The sequence below is a fragment of the Lactuca sativa genome, chromosome 8, assembly GCF_002870075.4.
Source record: "Lactuca sativa cultivar Salinas chromosome 8, Lsat_Salinas_v11, whole genome shotgun sequence".
Classification (NCBI taxonomy): domain Eukaryota; kingdom Viridiplantae; phylum Streptophyta; class Magnoliopsida; order Asterales; family Asteraceae; genus Lactuca; species Lactuca sativa.
Genome location: NC_056630.2, coordinates 143,242,742 through 143,263,038, shown reverse-complemented (window position 1 = coordinate 143,263,038; position 20,297 = coordinate 143,242,742). Strand labels below are relative to the sequence as shown.

General features: G+C 38.3%; 1 protein-coding gene across 1 annotated transcript; it reads right to left on the bottom strand.

The window, feature by feature from the left end:
• Positions 1-17,955: 17,955 nt before the first annotated feature.
• Positions 17,956-19,656, bottom strand: LOC111910903 (cytochrome P450 94A2). The gene has a single exon (XM_023906711.3). The coding sequence runs from the start codon at positions 19,626-19,628 to the stop codon at positions 18,117-18,119; it is 1,512 nt and encodes a 503-aa protein (XP_023762479.1). The 5' UTR covers positions 19,629-19,656; the 3' UTR covers positions 17,956-18,116.
• Between the last annotated feature and the right edge of the window lie 641 nt (positions 19,657-20,297).

Genomic DNA, 20,297 nt, shown 5'->3' with positions numbered 1-20,297 from the left:
TTCGGGCCATTAGAATTCTGGCTTTGGGCCATGGTTAGACGGTGGAATTTCTTGGTATCGGTCCCATGATAGTTTTTGGGCCCAATTAGGTTAGGCCATATAGGGCTTTGGGTTGCCATTTTGGTCTTTTTGTGCAATTGGGATGGGCCTTGGTTTTAGGCTAAGTAAGAAAAGGGTAAAATGGTCTTTCACCCTTCAGGAAGTTGGTTTATGGAGTGGGCCTCCAATTTGGGTTATCGGGATAGTTATTGATTAAGATTGTATGTTGTTAGTTGGCATGAGGTTATCCGGTTCAGCGACCCGAGCAGTCATTCGATTATCAACAAATTGAGGTGATTTTTTCTCACTATATCCATGGGTCGAAGGCACCAACACTGACCCATTACTTGTTATGTGGAATGCTAGTTGTCTTTGTGATGCTTGCACGAAAGACCAGGATCTGGCCCGTGACAATTGTATGAAAGACCATGGGGGTAGCCCATGGCACTTGTATGTAACACTGGGATTTGGACCTCGACATTGCAAGGAAAGACCATGGGGGTAGCCCATGACACTTGTATGTAAGACCGGGATTTGGCCCTCGACATTGCAAGGAAATATCATTGGGGTAGCCCATGAAATTTGTATGTTTAGGTATGTGGTATTTTGGGGAGCTCACTAAGCTTTGTGCTTACGGTTTTATGGTTATGTTTTCAGGTACTTCCAGTTTGAAAGGGAAGAGACTGACTTGATTGCATCTTATCCATCCATGTTTCCGCCTTATGATGATTTTGGGATTGTACTCTGATAACTGCTTTCTTATGAGATACTTTTGAATAATTAGAAAATGGATAATGAATGTTTGGCTAAAAGATAACTAGTGTTTTGAGAGAATTAAAAATGAAATTTTTACCTCGTAATTTTTGGGATGTTACTCTAAGGCTCTCATAACTCATAAAGTTGCCAACTTTATGGTTTATATTCATTCAAACATGCACATCCAAGAAGAAAAGTGGGACAAAGCTTAGATCTAGCCTTATATAACCATAACGGTAGGAGCTTTATCACTTACAATGGTCCAGAAACAATGTAAGGTGGTGTTGATGATGACTCCTTGCAAGCCACAACACAAGACGACCTTTTTTTTTTTTCCTCCTTCTTCCAAACCAAGAAAATCTCCAAAACCACCAAATATCAAGCAAGGATAGGCACTAGAGTTTTTCTGAGGTGAAAGAGGGTTTGTGGATGATAAGAAACCCTAAAATGAGGTTAAAGATGCTTAAATACGAAGGAAACCCTAAAAGATCATGGGCTTGGGCTGCATCGCTCCTCACGCCGTGAGCTCAATCCCGGGTAAAGGTCGTCATGCAACCATCACATAATGAGCCTTTATGTCTCACATCGTGAGGCTCCTTTTTCTCCAAAACTCGACCTTTTGACTCCTTAAAACCCCAATTCGATTCGTCCAAAAAATAGGTGTTACAACTCGCCCCCACTTAAGTTAGATTTTGTCCTTGAAATCACTCCTTACTATCTTCCAGGCATGCCAGACAACTTGAACACTTCTTCCACAATCCCAATACGAATTGAGGAAACAAATCAATCATACAACAACATTCCAAAACTGCAACCGAACCTAGCCTTAGCAGGGCTCTTAAATCCTTATGATGAATGGATCCTTACCCCACTAGCGCTAACCACTAGAAAATAACCATTACTACATTGCCTGAAATCTGAGATCCTAAAACCCTATCTGACTCTGTGACAGACAGACCACTCTGAATCACTGTATATTCGAATCCACTTTGTATTCCAATTCGATCATAACACTTCCAACCCTTGATTATCTTGTTTTTTTCCACTGGAAAACAGAATCCCTGACCATTTATTGCTGCCAGAAACTTTTCTCTTGGAAAAAGGCTTAGATAATCCTTCGAGTAAAAGACTCATCCTTACAACGGTTAAACTCAAAAAGAGCAACGCGGTTAGGTTAATTTAATTACTATGAGATAATTTAACCTATATACCAAGCGACCTAACATATTCACTTAATAATAATGTGGCTACCAACACGAGTCCCAAACACTGGTACCACCTCACGCTCATCTTGTTGCCCCATAATTACATTCCAGATGCAACCGAGATGTAACGTCCTAAAAATTAAGACTAAAAATTTTGATTTTAAATTAATAAAACCATTATCCAAGACAATATCATGAAAACCATAGTGAATCAGAGTGTAACAATAAACATCCAAGTACATCAAAGTCATGTAATATGCGGAACAGTGTGGTGTGTGCAATGCAGTCATCTCGAGCTCTTCCCTTTCGAAACAGAAGTACCTAAAAACATAAAATGAAAACCATAAGCACATAGCTTAGTGAGTTCCCCAACATACCACATACCATACAAATAACGGGCCCCACCTAATGATATAAAGGGCCTCACCCTAACCTGCATAACAGGCGTGGCCAATGATATAAAGGGCCTCGCCCTAACTTACATAACAGTCCCCATCCAATGAGTATAACGGGCCTGACCCTAACTTGCATACAGGGCCCGCCCAATGAATATAACGGGCCTCGCCCTAACTTGCATATGGGCCCTGCCCAACAAACATTCCAACACACTACATATGCAAGATTCACGCAGACATCTAACATCCTAAACATAACAAACCATGGGCCGACATTGGTGCCTTCGAATCACTAAATACAGTAAGGAAGCCCACCTTGCCAACAAAGTCCACAACTAACAGCTCACACAGCCAACGAAAGGGTGCCATACACCTCATAACAAACCATACAAGGTAAACCCTTAGTCCACCTTTTAAAACTAGCAATTTGACCAAAAGTAACTCCACCAAAAGTCTGCCAAAGTCAACAGTCAAAATCAAAGTCAACAGTCAACATTTCCATCAGTTGACACTCACGTCGTGACCAGACCTTGGACATGTCGTGAGAATGCACTCGGCCATATTCCAACTCAACTTGCTTCAACTCAGTCAACTTGGCCCCGGATGACCACCTCACGATGTGAACCTTCCTTGGTCACATCGTGAGCTTAGCCAGTTGAAACAATCATGTAAAAGCCATTCTCATGTCGTGACACTACCTACATCATGTCGCGAGCCACATCTGATGCTAAATGCTAATGTCTTAAGTCTTTAATCCATTAACTCATGCATTCCAACTTTCCATAGGGCTTCCATACATCAAAAGCAACATAAAAATATTTGCTTTATAGACATGCATGTCCAATGCATGTCTTGAACTTGATTAGGTCAAAGTGGTGAAAATGAGATCCAAATCTCACTCATGGGACAAAAAATCAACCAAACCATAGATCTAGCACACAAAACCTCAAAGGGACCTCATGGATCCATAAACATATAGGGATGCCGTGGGATCCCCGTAGGGTCTTACACCTATGTGCGATGGGCTCCCCCATGGTCTTTACCTGGAATGTCATGGGCTCCCCCACATGGTCTGATATCCAAGTGCCATGGGCTTCCCCATGGTCTTTACCTGGAATGCCATGGGTTCCCCTACATGGTCTGATATCCAAGTGCCACGGGGATCCCCTCGAGGTCTTCCATGTAAGTATCACAAAGAAACCTAGCATATCACATACCACATAATCAACTAGCATACCATATAACACATAATGGGATGGCCTTGGTGCCTTCGATCCATTGATACCATAAGGAGACTCACCTCACAAAATGTTAAACCGATACAACTACCTACCATCATCGTGTGACCAACTTTGTTAAAATCCCGAAATACCAAAGATACCCTTAAGGTCAAACTTGGTCAACCACAGTCAAAATCAAAGTCAAGGTCAACAATCCATGTTGACCCAACTCGTCGAGTGCACTTGCTGACTCGTCGAGTTCCTTCGATTCTCAGAGAATCAGGAAAAACCCTAGTCAACTCACAGAGTTATCTTATCAACTCATCGAGTTTGAACAGTGTCTAGTATATCAGGAAAACCTCGAGCTAACTCGTCGAGTTCCCCTATGAACTCGCCGAGTTCTCTAGTCTGTCAACCCACTTGATGCATTAAGCCCTTTTTCTTGAACCCAAAGGTTCCAAAATTCAGATCCCTAACCATAGATACGTTTAGGAGGGTAAAGTTTCCAACTTTACCCCCAGAGGTTGTCCAATAAGCTTTAGAACTAAAAACTAGCTCCTTTGAGGAGGGTCTTGACCCATTAAGCCTCTAACCCTTTGCTTCAATGTTTCATATTGCAGATCTGAGGTTCTAGGGTGGTTCAGTCACGTAAAGTTTCTAACTTTATGTCCACTCATGGCATTAAGGGGACTAAAACACTCCAACATGGCTTATTAAGAGATTTAGTGCATGAGGGAGGGCCATGACTTAATAAAAATGGCCACTTTATGTCCAAAGAGACCATGGGGTGTCCAGATCTGAAGTCATAGCTTCAAACCATGCTCAATTCCAATAATGACCCAAGAATAAGCTTAAAATGAAACAAAACCCTCTAATGGAGAGATCTAGGAAATGAATGATCAAGGTATCAACTTTATACCTCAATATGAATGCCTCAACAGTGAATACACCGGATCTACAACCTCTTTCTTCAGCTATGCACTTCCTCCTTCAAGCCTCTTCAAACAAACACCAAGAATGCACTCTTTAATCTCTCATACACTCACAATGATAGGAAAAGCATGAACTAGGGTTTCTCTGGACAAAGGGGGTGATGAGGGAGGCTAGCAAAGGGGTTAAAGGCCTTTAAATAGGATGCAAACTCTAAAAACTAGGGTTTTCCTTTCCAGCATCTACTCGTCGAGTTGGGGCTCCCTAACTCGTCGACTCGAGTCCTTAAACCCACATCCAAAAGAATTCCTACACGACAAGTTGAAGCTTCCCAACTCATCGAGTTCCAATCCAAAAATCTATAATATTGAAAAATAAACAATACTTGGACTAAGCGTTACAAAAATGGTGAAAAGGAGGCTAGGGCTTCTCTCAAGATGATCTAGATATGATGGGGGCTCATAAAATGGCCTAAAAATACAGAACTAATCCTTATATATGTTGGAAAACCCTGAAACTTGTGGGTTTGGGCTGCATAGTTCTTATGTTGTGAGCTCCTAATGCTCACGTCGTGAGCACAATTTAAATCAACATTTCCATTTAATTGCTTCTCTCGTCGTGAGCTCCAACTGCTTACGTTATGAGCTCAGTTTTTCCCCAAATCCTTTCTAACTTCGAACAATCATAACTTCTTCGTTCTAAATCTGATTTCAACGATCTTTATATCCACGGAAAAGTAATGAGAAGTCTAAAATTTTATCAGCTTCCCGTTTCCGTAAAACTTTTTAAACTAAAATCCAAAATTCATAAAGGGCATGAACTACCACTTTACCGATATACCCTTGGGCTCCAAAACACAAAACAAACTCCCATATCATCTAACCTACATTACTCACACTTAAAGGGGGGGGGGGGGTCTAGGTCTCTTTCCCAAAGGCCCTAATCCTTATTATAGCCGATCCTCGGGTCACGATCCTGAATTATGAAACGAATCGGAATAGGGCACTACACGAGACCTCCCTGGTCTCTTACTTACCTACTAATTAACCAATATACTGGATTTCCAACCGGTTTCTTAGACTAATAGTTTCACACCATCGCACCATGCAGCTTCCGAATGAGGGTCTTATCTAGAAAGAGCTGTCCTAGCTTGCTTCCCATAATGGCTCCAACAACCCTCCTGATCCAACCAAACATAACCAACTATCAACTTGATGCAACCAATTTCCTCCTGCTATAAATGAACGCTACATGCCCAACTGTAGTCTTATATCAAAGTCGGCCTCATACGAATCACAACCTCCCTTCATTCCAGAAATGTTGTGGCCTTCCTTCAGACTCATTACCTATCCTGCCATGGACTAATCTCACATAGAGGAAACTATGAGCCAAATCATATATTTACCATGCTCTCACAACTACTCAAGAACTCGGTGAATGCTATGGGCGATACCACACTCTTAAAACACTATCACACTACCTGCCAACTTAGTGAATGCTACGACCAACCCTGCATCCTAACATCACTTCTACCACCACTTTCCATTCTAGTGAATGCTACAACGATCCCTTAGTCTTAAAACATTTATATATCGCCATGGTCACCGCCCATGGTCCTGCCGCTTATCTACCATTCCAACCATAATCATCCTGAGTCGAACCCGCATCCGACTATATCCCAACCAAGTGTTTGGGTTATGCTTCGTACCCCCAAAGCCTTCATCAGACAAGAGCAAGCAGAGAGGTTCTAACACAACCCTCTACCTAGATCCAACTACATACTTGGCATGCGTCACTACTGATGTGCATCGAAACCTAAATATCTATTCTTGTGCAATCCCTTAGACCAAATGATTCTCTCCCACTTGGATTCGACTGCACTCTTCCAATCCGCAATATTTGATTGATTTCCAACCCATACAGGGCCGGTCTAAACGTGTAACAATTGGTAAAAATAGGAACGATCGTACGATGCTATGTTTTGATTATTAAACAATGTGAGTACTTTATCAAGAATGGTTGAAATAATTTAACCTCTTTTATTTAAATAAGCTCTTGTGAAATATAAAACAAGTAACTAATGATAATTTCGTTATGATGTATGACTACGAACCATCACCGGTTTGTGAAATTAGCATATAACATCATTTAAACGCAACAAACTTAATTTTTGTATCAACATGTCTCTAGTTGATAAGTAAGTTAGGTTCTATGTAAAACGTTTGCTTAATAGATGTGAAGGATCTAAATTTGACAAATATACGAACCAAAGTGACAAAACGTGTTTAACGATATGGTTAACCGGTTAAATGTCACGAAATTATACATTGCTCAATAAATTTTATATTTAAATAAATTAAAATATAAAATGAATTATTATAAGGTATAATTAAAATGTATTTAAGTGTTTTTGAATAAAAAGAATAAAACATAAACATTAAAGTTCAAATACACAAAAACTACATTGTTATTTTATACTAAGTATACATGTATGTATTTGTATATATGTATTATTATCTAGTGAATGACTAGTTATGAGTCACGAATTAAAGTGGTTTAATGTAAGTTTTATGATGTCTAAATCAATTAAGATAAGAGAATTGGTGGAGATAAGTGCCAACTTAACTAATAAGTGCTTAATCACTTAAGACATTTTACTAAGAATGGTTATTAATCCCTCTTCTAATTTTCGAGATTAAGACCTTCCCTCTCCTTAACTAGAACTCCTAACTAACTAAATAACTAGTAGTTAGTTAGTTAACTAACTCTATCTCTAAACAACCACCCAAGCAAGTGGCTAGACAAGATCACATCACTTAAACTCACATCCCATCACAAGCTAGTCTAGGTTTTGTCCCCTTATCCTTTTCCACTATTTTCTACTTCATAATCACGAAATTTCATCTTCATTTTACCCTCATTTGACCAGCAAATACTCCAGGGAATTACTCTCAACCTTCATCTCATTTTCAAGCACAAGAACTTCCTTCCAAAGCCATCAAAACTATGAACTAAAGGGCTGCTGTCCCTTTTGTGTTTCAGCCACCATTTCACCCATCTACACCTTCCTTTTGCTTGATATTTTTACCACCAAATACCCCTGGAAGTTACTTGTTTTGATACTCAAAATTATTGATTCAAAACAGTGAGTAAACTACCCTTTTTCTTGCTCTTTTGCTGTGAAATTTTCGTGACAGCAACATAGCCAAAAGAGTGGCTGTTTTGGAGCATCAAACCAACAACCAAAAGTTCATCTTCAACCTTCCATTCTTCAAGTATTCACATAAGGTGAGTTCATACCCCTACATTTTCATGTTTTCTTCAAGTTTTAAGGGGGGGAATACAAGTTAGAACACTAAACATAACTTAAATTTAAATGACAGCTTTCTACAGAAAAGTTGAGTCCTGTTCACGGTCTGTTTTGACCATCTTAAACTTAATATATTTCAAAACTGTACAATATGCAAATATTTCAAGTTTATACCTTTCTAAGGACTACTCGCACGCGTTCATACGATTTTTCTACAATTTATGGCGATTTTTATAAAACTGTCTGTCATTTCAGAAGTGATTTGGGACCAGTCTGTGAAGATGTTCATTTTCACACTAGTTTGAGACCACTAAAAATCATAATAAAAATTTGGAACAAAGTAGACTCATTTTATAAACTCTCAGAGGTGACAGATTCAGTTTTTGACTTACGATGATTTTTCTATGAGTTTTCTAAAAACAGGGACAGTAAAGGGTAAAACTGTCAAAAGTGGTTTATAGATTTATTAACACCTTCTAACATTTTTGAGCAATGTTTATAAATTGAGGAAGTTAAAACACAATCATTTAAATATGTTTAATTACCATTTTTACAAAAGTGATAAGTACAAAATGGTCTTTAGTATCAAACTTAAGGATTATTTCATGCAAAGTTTCTAATAAAAACGTAAGAATATGAACAACAATTACGAAACATCCCAAATCATCTTTTAAAATTTATACATATATATAACCATATACATATATATGTTTTGTTTACAAACTTGTCTTCTACATCGAAAATATACATATATATGTTTTGTTTACAAACTTGTCTTCTACATCAAAAATTACACTTTTCATAACAAGTGAACATTTTACTAGGGATTACTATGCAAACGAGACACATTTTTAGAAAACTATAATAGGTATAGTTTTACGAGAGCATTACAAACTTTTACATACTAGAAACACTATTTCAAGAAGTTTACTTTCATATACAAGAACAAACGAACATTTTTTTCACGTAAATCTGTTTTATACTAAGTTTTGTGAGACATCAACTTCACGTACGTTCGAGTACGCATTTCAAGTCCTATATTATATACCAGAATCCATTGGAGGGGGAGCATGGTGTTTGTGTATAGATCTATACGGGCTTGACAACCCGCGCCTTGACTGTTAGCTACAGTCCACCATTTGGGGTGACAAACGTCAGAACATTCCAACGCCTGAAGAACGTTGTGTATAGGCATTTCTAGTCAATAGCATGGTTATAAAACTCACATGGAGTATTGAAAACACATTGATTTACGGGGTTTTTCAGACGTATTGGGAATTTTATACTTACATACATTTTCTAGAAACAAACATTGGTCTTGAGAGAAGGCTACATTTATACTAGTAGAAAATATAGAATTTTCTAGAATCAAACAAACAAAAACAAAACATTTCATTTCATACAAACATTGTCATTTAATACTTATGAAACTCACCAGCTTAAATGCTGATCTACTCTTTCAAAATTACTTGTATGTCCCAGGGATTCAGTAATCTCAGGTACTAATATGCTTTTGAAGAAGGGATGCTGTGGCGCCAGTTTAATCTCATATTTTGACATCATATTGTAATTGGTTTTGAACATGTAACTTTTGACAAATGTAAACTTTCAATTATATATATGATGGTTGTATTGCTTTCTTTACTATGTATTCATTTGTTACGTTACCACATGAAGTCATTCGCCCCCGAACGTTTCCGCCGTTCAGGTTTGGGGGTGTGACAAAACGTATATCGGGCCCGGGGCGAAAAGAAAAAAAAGGGCCCCTTACAGAGAAATATAATAAAGATTCAAAAGATATCATTTATTCTTCACTATAAACGCGTTCAATTAGCAATAACAAACAAACCAAATTGTTTTTGTTTTTAACTAATTTGAGTTTGAACCAACTTTAAGCCCTAAAAATCATTTAGATAATAATTTTATATATATATATATATACACTACATAGCCCATAAATTTTGGGCCTCCTGGAGACGTGGGCCCTGAGCGGTCGCCTGGGTTGCCAACCGTCTGGACCGGCCCTGAACCCATCTCGCAACCTTACTATTCAAACTATCGACCAACTGGACCTATAAGAACTAGCATTCCATTACTAGCCAATGTCCACGATCACACGTGCTCCAAAATCGGATGAATCCTTACTGAAATCGCATCGAGTTCTACCATGTCAGATACTTCATGTTGACCTCGCTACAAGTCCTTGGCTACTTATCAGATGGCGAAGAACAACACCTCGGACATCATGGGTGTAAGATTGGTCGTTGCCAAGTTTATATCTTCTCATCTCCTCATCCGCTGCATACTGCGGAACATACAAAGCCCTCTCCCAGAACGTGGCAGTGATTTCTGCCATCTCAGTAGTATGACGAAGGTCCTAAAACTCCCTCACCAACTGATGCACCTTAATAGCCGGTGTAAATTCGGCCCTAAACTGGGTCACAAACTCATCCCAAGTCATCGTCTCTAGGTCTTTACCTCCCAAGGCGAAGTCTACCTCCTCCCACCAATCTCGAGCTCTGTCTTTCAAAAGACAGGAAGAAAATCTGACCTTCGATCCCTTGGGGTAGAAACTCGTCTAGAAAGTGTTCACCATATATTCTAACCACCTCCTACTAGCAATAGGTTCCTTTTCCCTAGAGAACTTCGGAGCTCCACAAGCGCGGAACTCGCATAAGGAAAGAGTGCGAGCCCCGACAATCGCCATAATCTAAGTGCGGAATGCGCCTAACTGCTCATCCAAAATCTCCATAATCCTATCCTTGATTGTACCGAAGATCACATGATTCTGCTCCAAAATACCGCGAGTGATCTCCGACGAGATAAAACTCCCACATCCACTCATCAATCGGCCCAAGACCTGCACCTGAGCCTGAACCATAACTTGAATCTCATCCACCCGTGCTCATCGCCATTCTGAAAAGCAAACGTGCAAATGATCATAAGATACCAAAGAATTCTCAACCCATTGGCTTCCTAGATTCTCCATGAATCTCCTTGATTCGAATGTGGATCCTATGCTATCAGTAGTACGTGCCCAATACTACCTTCCAAACCTATCCATACCTTCCTCAAGAATCATCCCGAATCCTCTAAGTCACCTTCTCAAACTGGTACTCCAAATACTTGCTAAATAGCGCAACCAAACCCACTAAAGCACGTCTTAGGCTCTCCTAGATTCCTGTTCTCCCCTGCCATCAGTTGCTGAAGAACTCCAACTAATATAAGCTAACTACTTCATGAATATAATCACATGCCACAAAGCGTAGATAATCCTTAAAGTAACAGACTCAACCCTACAACGGTTAGACTCAAATGAGAGCTGCACAATAGAGTCAAATTCATCACTATAAGAATATTTAACCTTTGCAACATGTGAGTTGACATATTCACTTAATAGTTATCTCACATCACCAAGAGTTCCACAAAGCACAAAGAAAGCAACATCTGTGCAGTAACACTCCAAGCCATAGTACAAACAAGGAACATCCAAAGCTCACTTACTATAACTCATGCTAGAAACTTCCACTCTCACTGCCGATTGCCTTATGCATGAAAATTATACACAATACAGAATCAAATAGACTATTGAATACCCTAAGACCACAACCAAACGAGGAACTAAAAATAAGGCCAAATCAATCATTCTAAGGCTATATGATCCTAACTGCATATAACTTTTAAAGCATACACTTAGCAATTACTTCTACTAATACTGATTTCCAAATCTAGCATGCAATTCCATAAGCTCAAACAATCATGCATATAAAGGCATCTTTCCTAGCATGAAATCCTGAGCAGATCCTTAACCCTAATCTAGTATGCAATTCTCATAGCATATAATCATAACAAACATGTATGAATATTCTAGAAATCACTTACTTTAGCTCGGTTGATTGCACGCACCACCCCTCTCTTTTATTAGAAAATCCTTTATTAAACCCTTTATTGTATGAAAAATTTACCAAACCCTCAGTTTGAGTTCAGACATACCCGGGAGTATCCCCGAATCCCTGAAACCAAGGCTCTGATACCAACTTGTAACATCCCAAAATTTTGAAAGGTATAAATTTCATTTTTAATTCAACCATAAACACCATTTAATATTTCTAATCATTCCAAAGTGTAACAAGGTAAAAACATAGTATAATCCCAAAATCATAAAGTTGTGGAAACATGGGTGGATGCAGCGCAGTCACGCCGGCCCTTCCCTTTTGTACCGGAAGTACCTGAAACCATAAACAATAAACCATAAGCACAAAGATTAATGAGTTCCCCAAAATACCACATACCATACATATAATAGAGAGTGTTATGTGCCAACCATAGTCTTGCCATTATGCCATGAGCTGTATCATGGTCTTTCCTTGCCATGCTAGGGACAAAACCCTGGGTCTTACAGACAAGTGCCAAGAGTCACCTCCTGGTCTTCCATGCAAGTATCACAAATACAACTATCATACTATCTATCTATAATGATCTACCTATCTGCCAGGGTCTGATCCCTGGTCTTGCATAAAATTTGCCAAAAGCCGCCTCCAGGACTTTCAAACAAATGCCACGGGCAACCCCTGGTCTTCCTATAATACATAAGTCAATGGGCTAGCATTGGTGCCTTCGAACCATAGTATAGTGAGGAGACTCACCTCAAGCTGTTGAATATTTCAGATAAAAGCTCAAATTGTTGATCCAGAAAATCCCCGCACTAGCATCATCAAATAATACCCGATTAATAATTAGCCCTCAACCCAGAGCTGGAATCCTAGTCCGACTATCCAGCACTTAGGGTAAAAGTCCATTTTAGCCTTCATTGCTTGGCCCAAAATCCGAGGCTCAAACCAATAGCACCAAAAAGTCCAATATGGCCCAACTTCCTAAATGGGTCCAAAACCCATCACGAGCCTCATCTAAGAAGGCCCAAAGAAAAAAAACTAGGGCCCAAAAAGGCCCAAAATCCCAAAATTACATCTTATGTCGTGACCAGTCGTTGGTCACGTCATTAGAGCTCACTCGATCAGATCCTAACTCATCGCGACTCAACCTAGCCAACTCAGTGAAGGAATGACACTTGAGTTGACTTCACGACGTGGGCAACCTATCCTTACGTCGTGAGCCCTAACAAGCTTATCAGAAATAGGATCCACCACTCCTCACGTCCTGAGACCTTGTGTCTCACATCGTGAGAACAGTCTGAGGCCAATAATCCAACTTTTAATTCCTTAATCCATTAAGCCTTGAACTCTAGCTTTCCAGAAGGTCTTATAACCTCTTAATGCACTAGACAGTCGATGTTCTTATGACATTTATGTCCAATACATGTCTATATCTCATTTAGGTCCAAAGTTGAAGAAAAAGGCATCCAACTTTCATGCAAGGTTCCAAAACTCAACCATTCTCTAGATCTGAACTCCTAGACATCCCTAAGGCTCTCATAACTCATAAAGTTGCCAACTTTATGGTTTCTATTCATCCAAACATGCACATCAAAGAAGAAAAGTGGGACAAAACTTAGATTTAGCCTTATAAAACCATAAAGGTAGGAGCTTTATCACTTACAATGGTCCAGAAACAATTTAAGGTGATGATGATGACTCCTTGCAAGCCACAATGCAAGACCACCTTCTTTCTCTTGTTTCCTCCTTCTTCCAAACCAAGAAAAGATCCAAAATCACCAAAGATCAAACAAGTATGGGTACTAGGGTTTTTCTGAGGTGAAAGAGGGCTTGGGGCTGATAAGAAACCCTAAAATGAGGTTAGAGATGCTTAAATACAAAGGAAAATATAAAAGATCATGGGCTTGGGCTGCATCGCTCCTCACGTCGTTAGATCTTATTGCTCACGTTGTGAGCTCAGTCCCGGATAAAGGTCTTCATGCAACCATCTCACGTTGTGAGCCTCTATGTCTCACGTTGTGAGTCTCATTTTTCTCCAAAACTCAACCTTTTGACTCCTTGAAACCCTAATTCGATTCGTCCAGGAAAATGGGTGTTACATCTTTAGTATGTCTAATCCTATAGAAGGTAAAAGTTCTCGAACTAATAAAAAAATCATCTCCTCTACTCAAAATAAACCACAACAACCCTCTGACAAACGGAAACATTAGTTAAATTGGTATCATGTTCTTTCGCCCATAACCGATGCCAAAACTGTTGTGGCACAAGAAACAAGGTCTGGACTTAAGCAAATAATCATAAATGAGTATAACAATAAGTACAACATACAATCTGATCCCTTAGTCAAGAAATCCAAAGCCAAACAACCAACTATTACAATTAAGATTTTGTCTAGAGAACTATCCCCGAAGCCTCTATCTCATCCTTTGGACAATATAGAAGTGAAAACTCCACCTCTAGTACCTATTGAGAAACAGAAGAAAATAGAATCTAGTTCCAAACCAAATGTCGCTTATAAGTGGTGGATTAAGGAGGTCAATCTTACCTTCTACATCTATCCAGTTATCCACTCTAGGCGTCACAAAAAAACATTTCTCGTCTGCGTCTATTTCAAAATTTTCTATTAAGAAAACCTCTAGCTCTAAAACATCTGGGGTGTCGAAACTAATTGCTTAATCTTTTGCAGGAACTGTGTTCGGACAAGCAAGATAAGAATGGGTGTAAGACCCCATTTTTTCATTTCCAATAGAATTCAATACAAACCGTCGTTTATAAATTCCGAAGTATATATATTAATTTTTTCCAAAGTAATCATCATTAACATGTACAAAACGTCAATATGATTTCCGCAGATATATAGAACACCCGAATCTGACTTTGTATGACGAAGTTATGCTTCTTCGAAGTTTCGCGATTAAACCAACACGACTCTACATATCGTAAAAAGTGAATTTGAGATAGGTTTCTTATTAGCTTAAGCAATCTGAATGAAATTCTTAGTAGTCGTAAAACCAAGAGTGTGCATATAGAGAATGTACAAATCTAACTTCGTATGAAGAAGTTATGATTTTTAGAAGTTTCGATGTCGCAGTGCACGACACAGAAACCGAAATCACGATCGGTCGATTGTTAGCCGAGACAATCGAAACGAGACTTGAAGATCTTGTTGATACAATTCCATCAATATAAATACAGTCGAGAACGGATGTCGTATAAAAGAGATATGAATTTTAAATGTAGTTTAGGAGTCGAAGCATGTTAAAATTATAGCTTTAAAAATAAATTGACAATTAGCTGACGGAGTCTAAACAAAAAATATAGATCTTGTTGACAGATACACGTGGATACAAAGAACGAAAAAAATGGAGTTCACATGAAGAAGTTATGAATTTTTAAAAACCTGCTAAATCGTGCGCAGGTGCGCACAAAGATAAGGCGCGTGACGCGCGTTTAACACTTCACTAGGAAAGTGACATGTGGCACTGTCAGCACCCAAGTGCACGACGCATTTGGTAGGTGTGCGCGGTGTGCATCTTCAAAAAATTGCTTATAAATAGCTTTTGAAGCACCATTTCGTTCCTCACACACTCCCAACGTTTCATCTCAAATTTCCATTCATTAAACCCAAAATTTCTTAGTATTTATGGTTATTTGACTAAGCCTTGAAGTCCCGAAGATCCCGAAAAATAGAATCTTTCAGGTTCGGTGTTCTGCCTGCGAAATTTCTGATTTTCGCTAAAAGACTCTATGTAAATTATACTACACTTACTATGCTTAAATATAACTTGTATTTATACTCATAGTCGTTGTTATGTGTGTGTGTGTATGTATGTATGTGTGTGTGTGTATATATATATATATATATATATATATATATATATATATATATATATATATATATATATATATATATATATAATACTTATTGGTAATTCTAGTTATAATGCTGATTGATCTACTTACGAGAGAGGTGTCTAGAATCGTCATGTTGGCTTGGTTGTTGGATTTCAGAATAACTACATGCCAAAATGATCATGCCTCCTAGCTGTCCTGCCCGATTGATCCTTATTTGAGAGAACTCTCAGTATTTGTTGAGATTAGTGAAAGATCTAGCTTTCATTAACATATTTTCATAATGATTAATAAGTAATAATATTATAGGTTAATACTCGTTAGGCACGTTGCCCGCCAGTGGGATTGCTAGAAAGTTGTTAATCTTCTATGTAATTGTCCATGTGCGTTTTCTCACTATATTATGTGCTCCAGTATATATCCTCTATATGTTAGGATATAGTTGTCTTGTAGTATGTTATTAAGCAATTAGACCAACTTAGTTAATTGCCTGTAGTGTGGAACTCTTTGTATGTTAGACATGTATCGATATATTAGGTGGGGAGTTAAGGCTGTACCAACCTCATGCTGAAGGCCAATAGACTTGGACAAACTAAAATTATTCTAAAGGCTAACGTGCGGTCCAAGTATATGTTGTAGGCAAAAGGGGCGGACCGGCTTTATGCTAAAGGTCATTATGTATATGCATTATATATGTATTGTGGGACATGATGTTTTGGGGAACTCACTAAGCTTTGTGCTTACCTAGTTGGAGAAAATGTTTTTCAGGTACTTTAGTTGTTCGCGAGAAGGGAAAGGTTTGACTGTACATACATGCATTCGCAACATTTTTATGCACACTGTAATCATACTTTGATATATTTTAATAAATAAAAATGAAAAATCTGGGTTGAAAATCGGGACGTTACAAGTTAGTATCAGGGCCCTGATTTGAGAGAATCGGACGAACATTCGTGTGATTGCATACTTAAACCGAGGATCTGAATATCCTAAACAAATCTTTTTAATAAAAAGAAATTAAAAAAAAAAAAGAAGAATACGATACGTACAGTCAACCAAAACTCAGGAAGGAAAGTGATTCCCAAAATATCCAAATTGTTATAATTGCTGATATGTAAAATGATAAAAATGCATGCTAGTATGTATGCTAGGGATCTTTTCAGGAATTGCTAAATAGAATTGTCTGATACTTAAGATGCCATATACCCTAGGAAAATTTGTTTGTTCCTTGCTGTCAAACCTTTCCCGGCCGATGACAAAAATGTCGAGTAGTGATTGTATTTACATAGATTACCCAAATCACAGAGCGCAAACCATACCTAGTTTTTATAATAAAATTTTGTCATTCAAAAAAAAAAGATAAGATTAAAACAATTATTGAAAAACATAGTAGAAACAATAAACACACGAGCATTTGCTCAAGCTTTCCTTATGTTTTGCAAGAACTCGTCGAGTGCATCACATATTTCATAAAAATTCTCGTAGAATCGAGAATGAAGTTTTCATTATTTACATGTCGGATCATGAATCAGTAAGTACATCTAATTTCCAAAAAAAAACCCAATTGTTTCCATTTTTCGAATGGAATATTTATAGAATCTACATGAATAGATCAAACATTATTCCATGGTATTTATATAATGTTCTTTTTTCTTATTATTTAGAAATTCCCCGAGAGGGTTTAGTTGATCAATGATTTATGTTTCATCTTTAATTTCCTTTTCGTTTGTTTCGAGAAATATATCGATCAATTTCGATTCTTTCATCTTCGGTTCTAGTATGCCTTTGTGATCTTGTTGTTGCAGGTTTCACAAGTGATTTAGTATTGTTAGAGGAGACTATTCACTACCGTTTATATATAGGGCCGGTCCAAAGATATAATAGGCCCGTGACGAAAAGAAAAAATGGATCCCTAAAGTTGAAAATAGACAAACTGTTATAAAATTCACTATTAATATTAAAAAACAAAAATATGATCGCAACATTACAAAAACAACGAATTTAAAGAAAATTATTTTTCTAACATTTTTAGATAAATTTATTTTTTTCTCACTATATATCATATATTTAGGAATATGGGACCTTAGAGACATGGACCATGGACGACCGTCCGGATTGCGCACCGTCTGGACCGGCATATTTATATTTATATAATATATTTATATAATATTTATACTTATATAATATATTTATATAATATTTATATCTATACATACGTATTCTTATTCTATGGTTCATTGTTGTAGATGCTCCTATTTAACTCAAAAGGTATATATAACAAGTCAAAGTCAAACGAGTTTGGATCATAATTAAATAAATCTTTCTTTGTTTCATCTAATATGTTGTCTAGTAGCATTATATCAATTGCATCGTTTTCATTTCATTTACGTGACAAAGATTTAATTAAAATTACAAGTTTAATTACAAACACAAATGTCCAGACACAAGACGACGGCATACGACATATAACCAAGATTAGTGGGCCCACAATTAACAATAACAACAAAATAACAGTTCTACTCATTTCGCTCTTCTATCTTCACCGGAAGACCACCTTTCATCTTCGCCGTGAAGTAAGATACGTAAACCGGCTCGATCCCCGCCACAGGGACCACCTTAAACCGCCGTAAAACACCCGCTACCACCCTCTTCATTTGCAAAAACGCCATCTCTTTCCCCAAGCAAACTCTCGGTCCCGCCTGAAACACCGGATACTCATAAGCATCCCTCGGTTTAAAAATCCACCGCCCTGAAATATCCTTCTCCAACCACCGCTCTGGCCGGAACTCAGCCCAGTCGGAACCCCATAACTCCTCTGACCTCCCCATTGCGTAGATGTGATACGTTATTGGACAACCTTTCTTCATGAAAGTGCCGTCAGGCAAAATATCGTCGTCCGCCGCTTGCTTCCCGTCCATGGGTACCGGCGGGTAAAGTCTCATGCTTTCGCACAGGGAAGCGTGGGTGTAAACCATTTCTTTCATTTCGTCATAAATGGGGTATTCAGATTTGTTTTTGATTTCCGTGAGAATTTCGCTTTCGACTCTAGGGTGCTTGTGAAGCAACCAGAAGAACCACGTCAACGCCGCTGAGGTTGTGTCTCTTCCAGCCAATATGAAGCTGATGACTATGTCAGCGACGAAATTATCATCGGAATGACCGGAGTTCAGAAACCGAGAAAGCAGATCAACTGAATCAAGGGATGATTTTTGCTGCAGTTCTAGTTTTTTTTCTTTCGTGACTTTGTTAGCGAATTCACGAACGACGCCGACGGCGATACGAAGCCGTTTCTCCGACCCAATGTTCAGAAGTCGTTTAAGTTTCCATATCAATGGAAGATTCGAGCGGAGTCTTCCGGTAATGATCGTAACAGCTTCGTCGAACGCTGTGGCGAATATGGCTTCCGGCATCGACGGCATCAAGTAAGCAGGATCATATCCGAATGCGATGTTGCATATGTTATCAAACGCAAATCTCTGAAGTATATCTTCGAAGTTAAGGACAGTGGTTCCTGTCGCGGCTGAGGTGGCGAGTATCGGCAGTAGACGGTCGTTAAGCTCAACGTCCACCACATGCTCGACGAATTTCCGCAGAGACTTTGTGTTAAATTCGTGACTCGAAACTTGTCTCTGAAACTTCCACCCATCACCATCGGTGTTGAAGATGCCATCGCCAAGTAAATCGAACCCGTTGTTTCTCGCCGCCTTGCCTTTCGGGTAGAGGTGGAAGCTGGTTTTAAGTATGTGTTGAACGACGGCGGGATTGGCGGTGATGACACGGACACGGCCGAGAGGGCGGTGGAGCAAGAAGGTTTTAGTAGGGCTGTCGTTGACGATGTCGGACGTCCACTGGATCAACCGGTGGCTATTTTGCAGTATAGGGAACAAAGATCCGATCAACGGGTAAGATATCGGAGTATATTTTCCCGGGTATTTGATTAATAAAGCGGAGAAGATTGATTTGAAGAAGAAGAACGTGATAGGAAGAAGTAAAAAGAGAAAGGATGTTGAGAGGTGAAGGTCTATCATGGTGCTGGTGGATAAGTGGAGGATATGAATGAACATCAAAGGGTATTTATTAGACCAACAAAAGGGTGGCCGGGTCGGGTAAAAATTTTCCGCCTTATATCGGTTTGGGTCAATTTCTCAAACTAACCTTTATTTTTATGTTTATTTATTATTATTTTTTTTATTTTTTTAATACGACTTGTACTTTGTATCTTTGACCGAAAGACACCGCTAAATCATTTTTTAGTTGACAAAATAAATACTTATTCATTTATTGATCTTTTGTATACACAAAATTTTAGGAACGGTCTCAATGGTATGTTAAATTAGTAAGTTTGGAATCTTAAAAATGATTCAAAAGTTTCATTTTCTTTGAGTTAAGTCTAAAATTTGTTAAAAAAAATTTACAAACATATTTGCTCTTTGTATTTTTATCTTTTTTAATTTTTTTTTTATTACAAAACACAAATATATATATATATATATATATATATATATATATATATATATATATATATATATATATATATATATATATATCACTCCACCCTTCTTCTTCTTCTTCTTCTTCTTCTTCTTCTTCTTCTTCTTCTCTCTCTCTCTCTCTCTCTCTCTCTCTCTCTCTCTCTCTCTCTCTCTTAAAATGCTTATTTCACAAGGCCGACACCACCACCATCAGTCCACCACCGG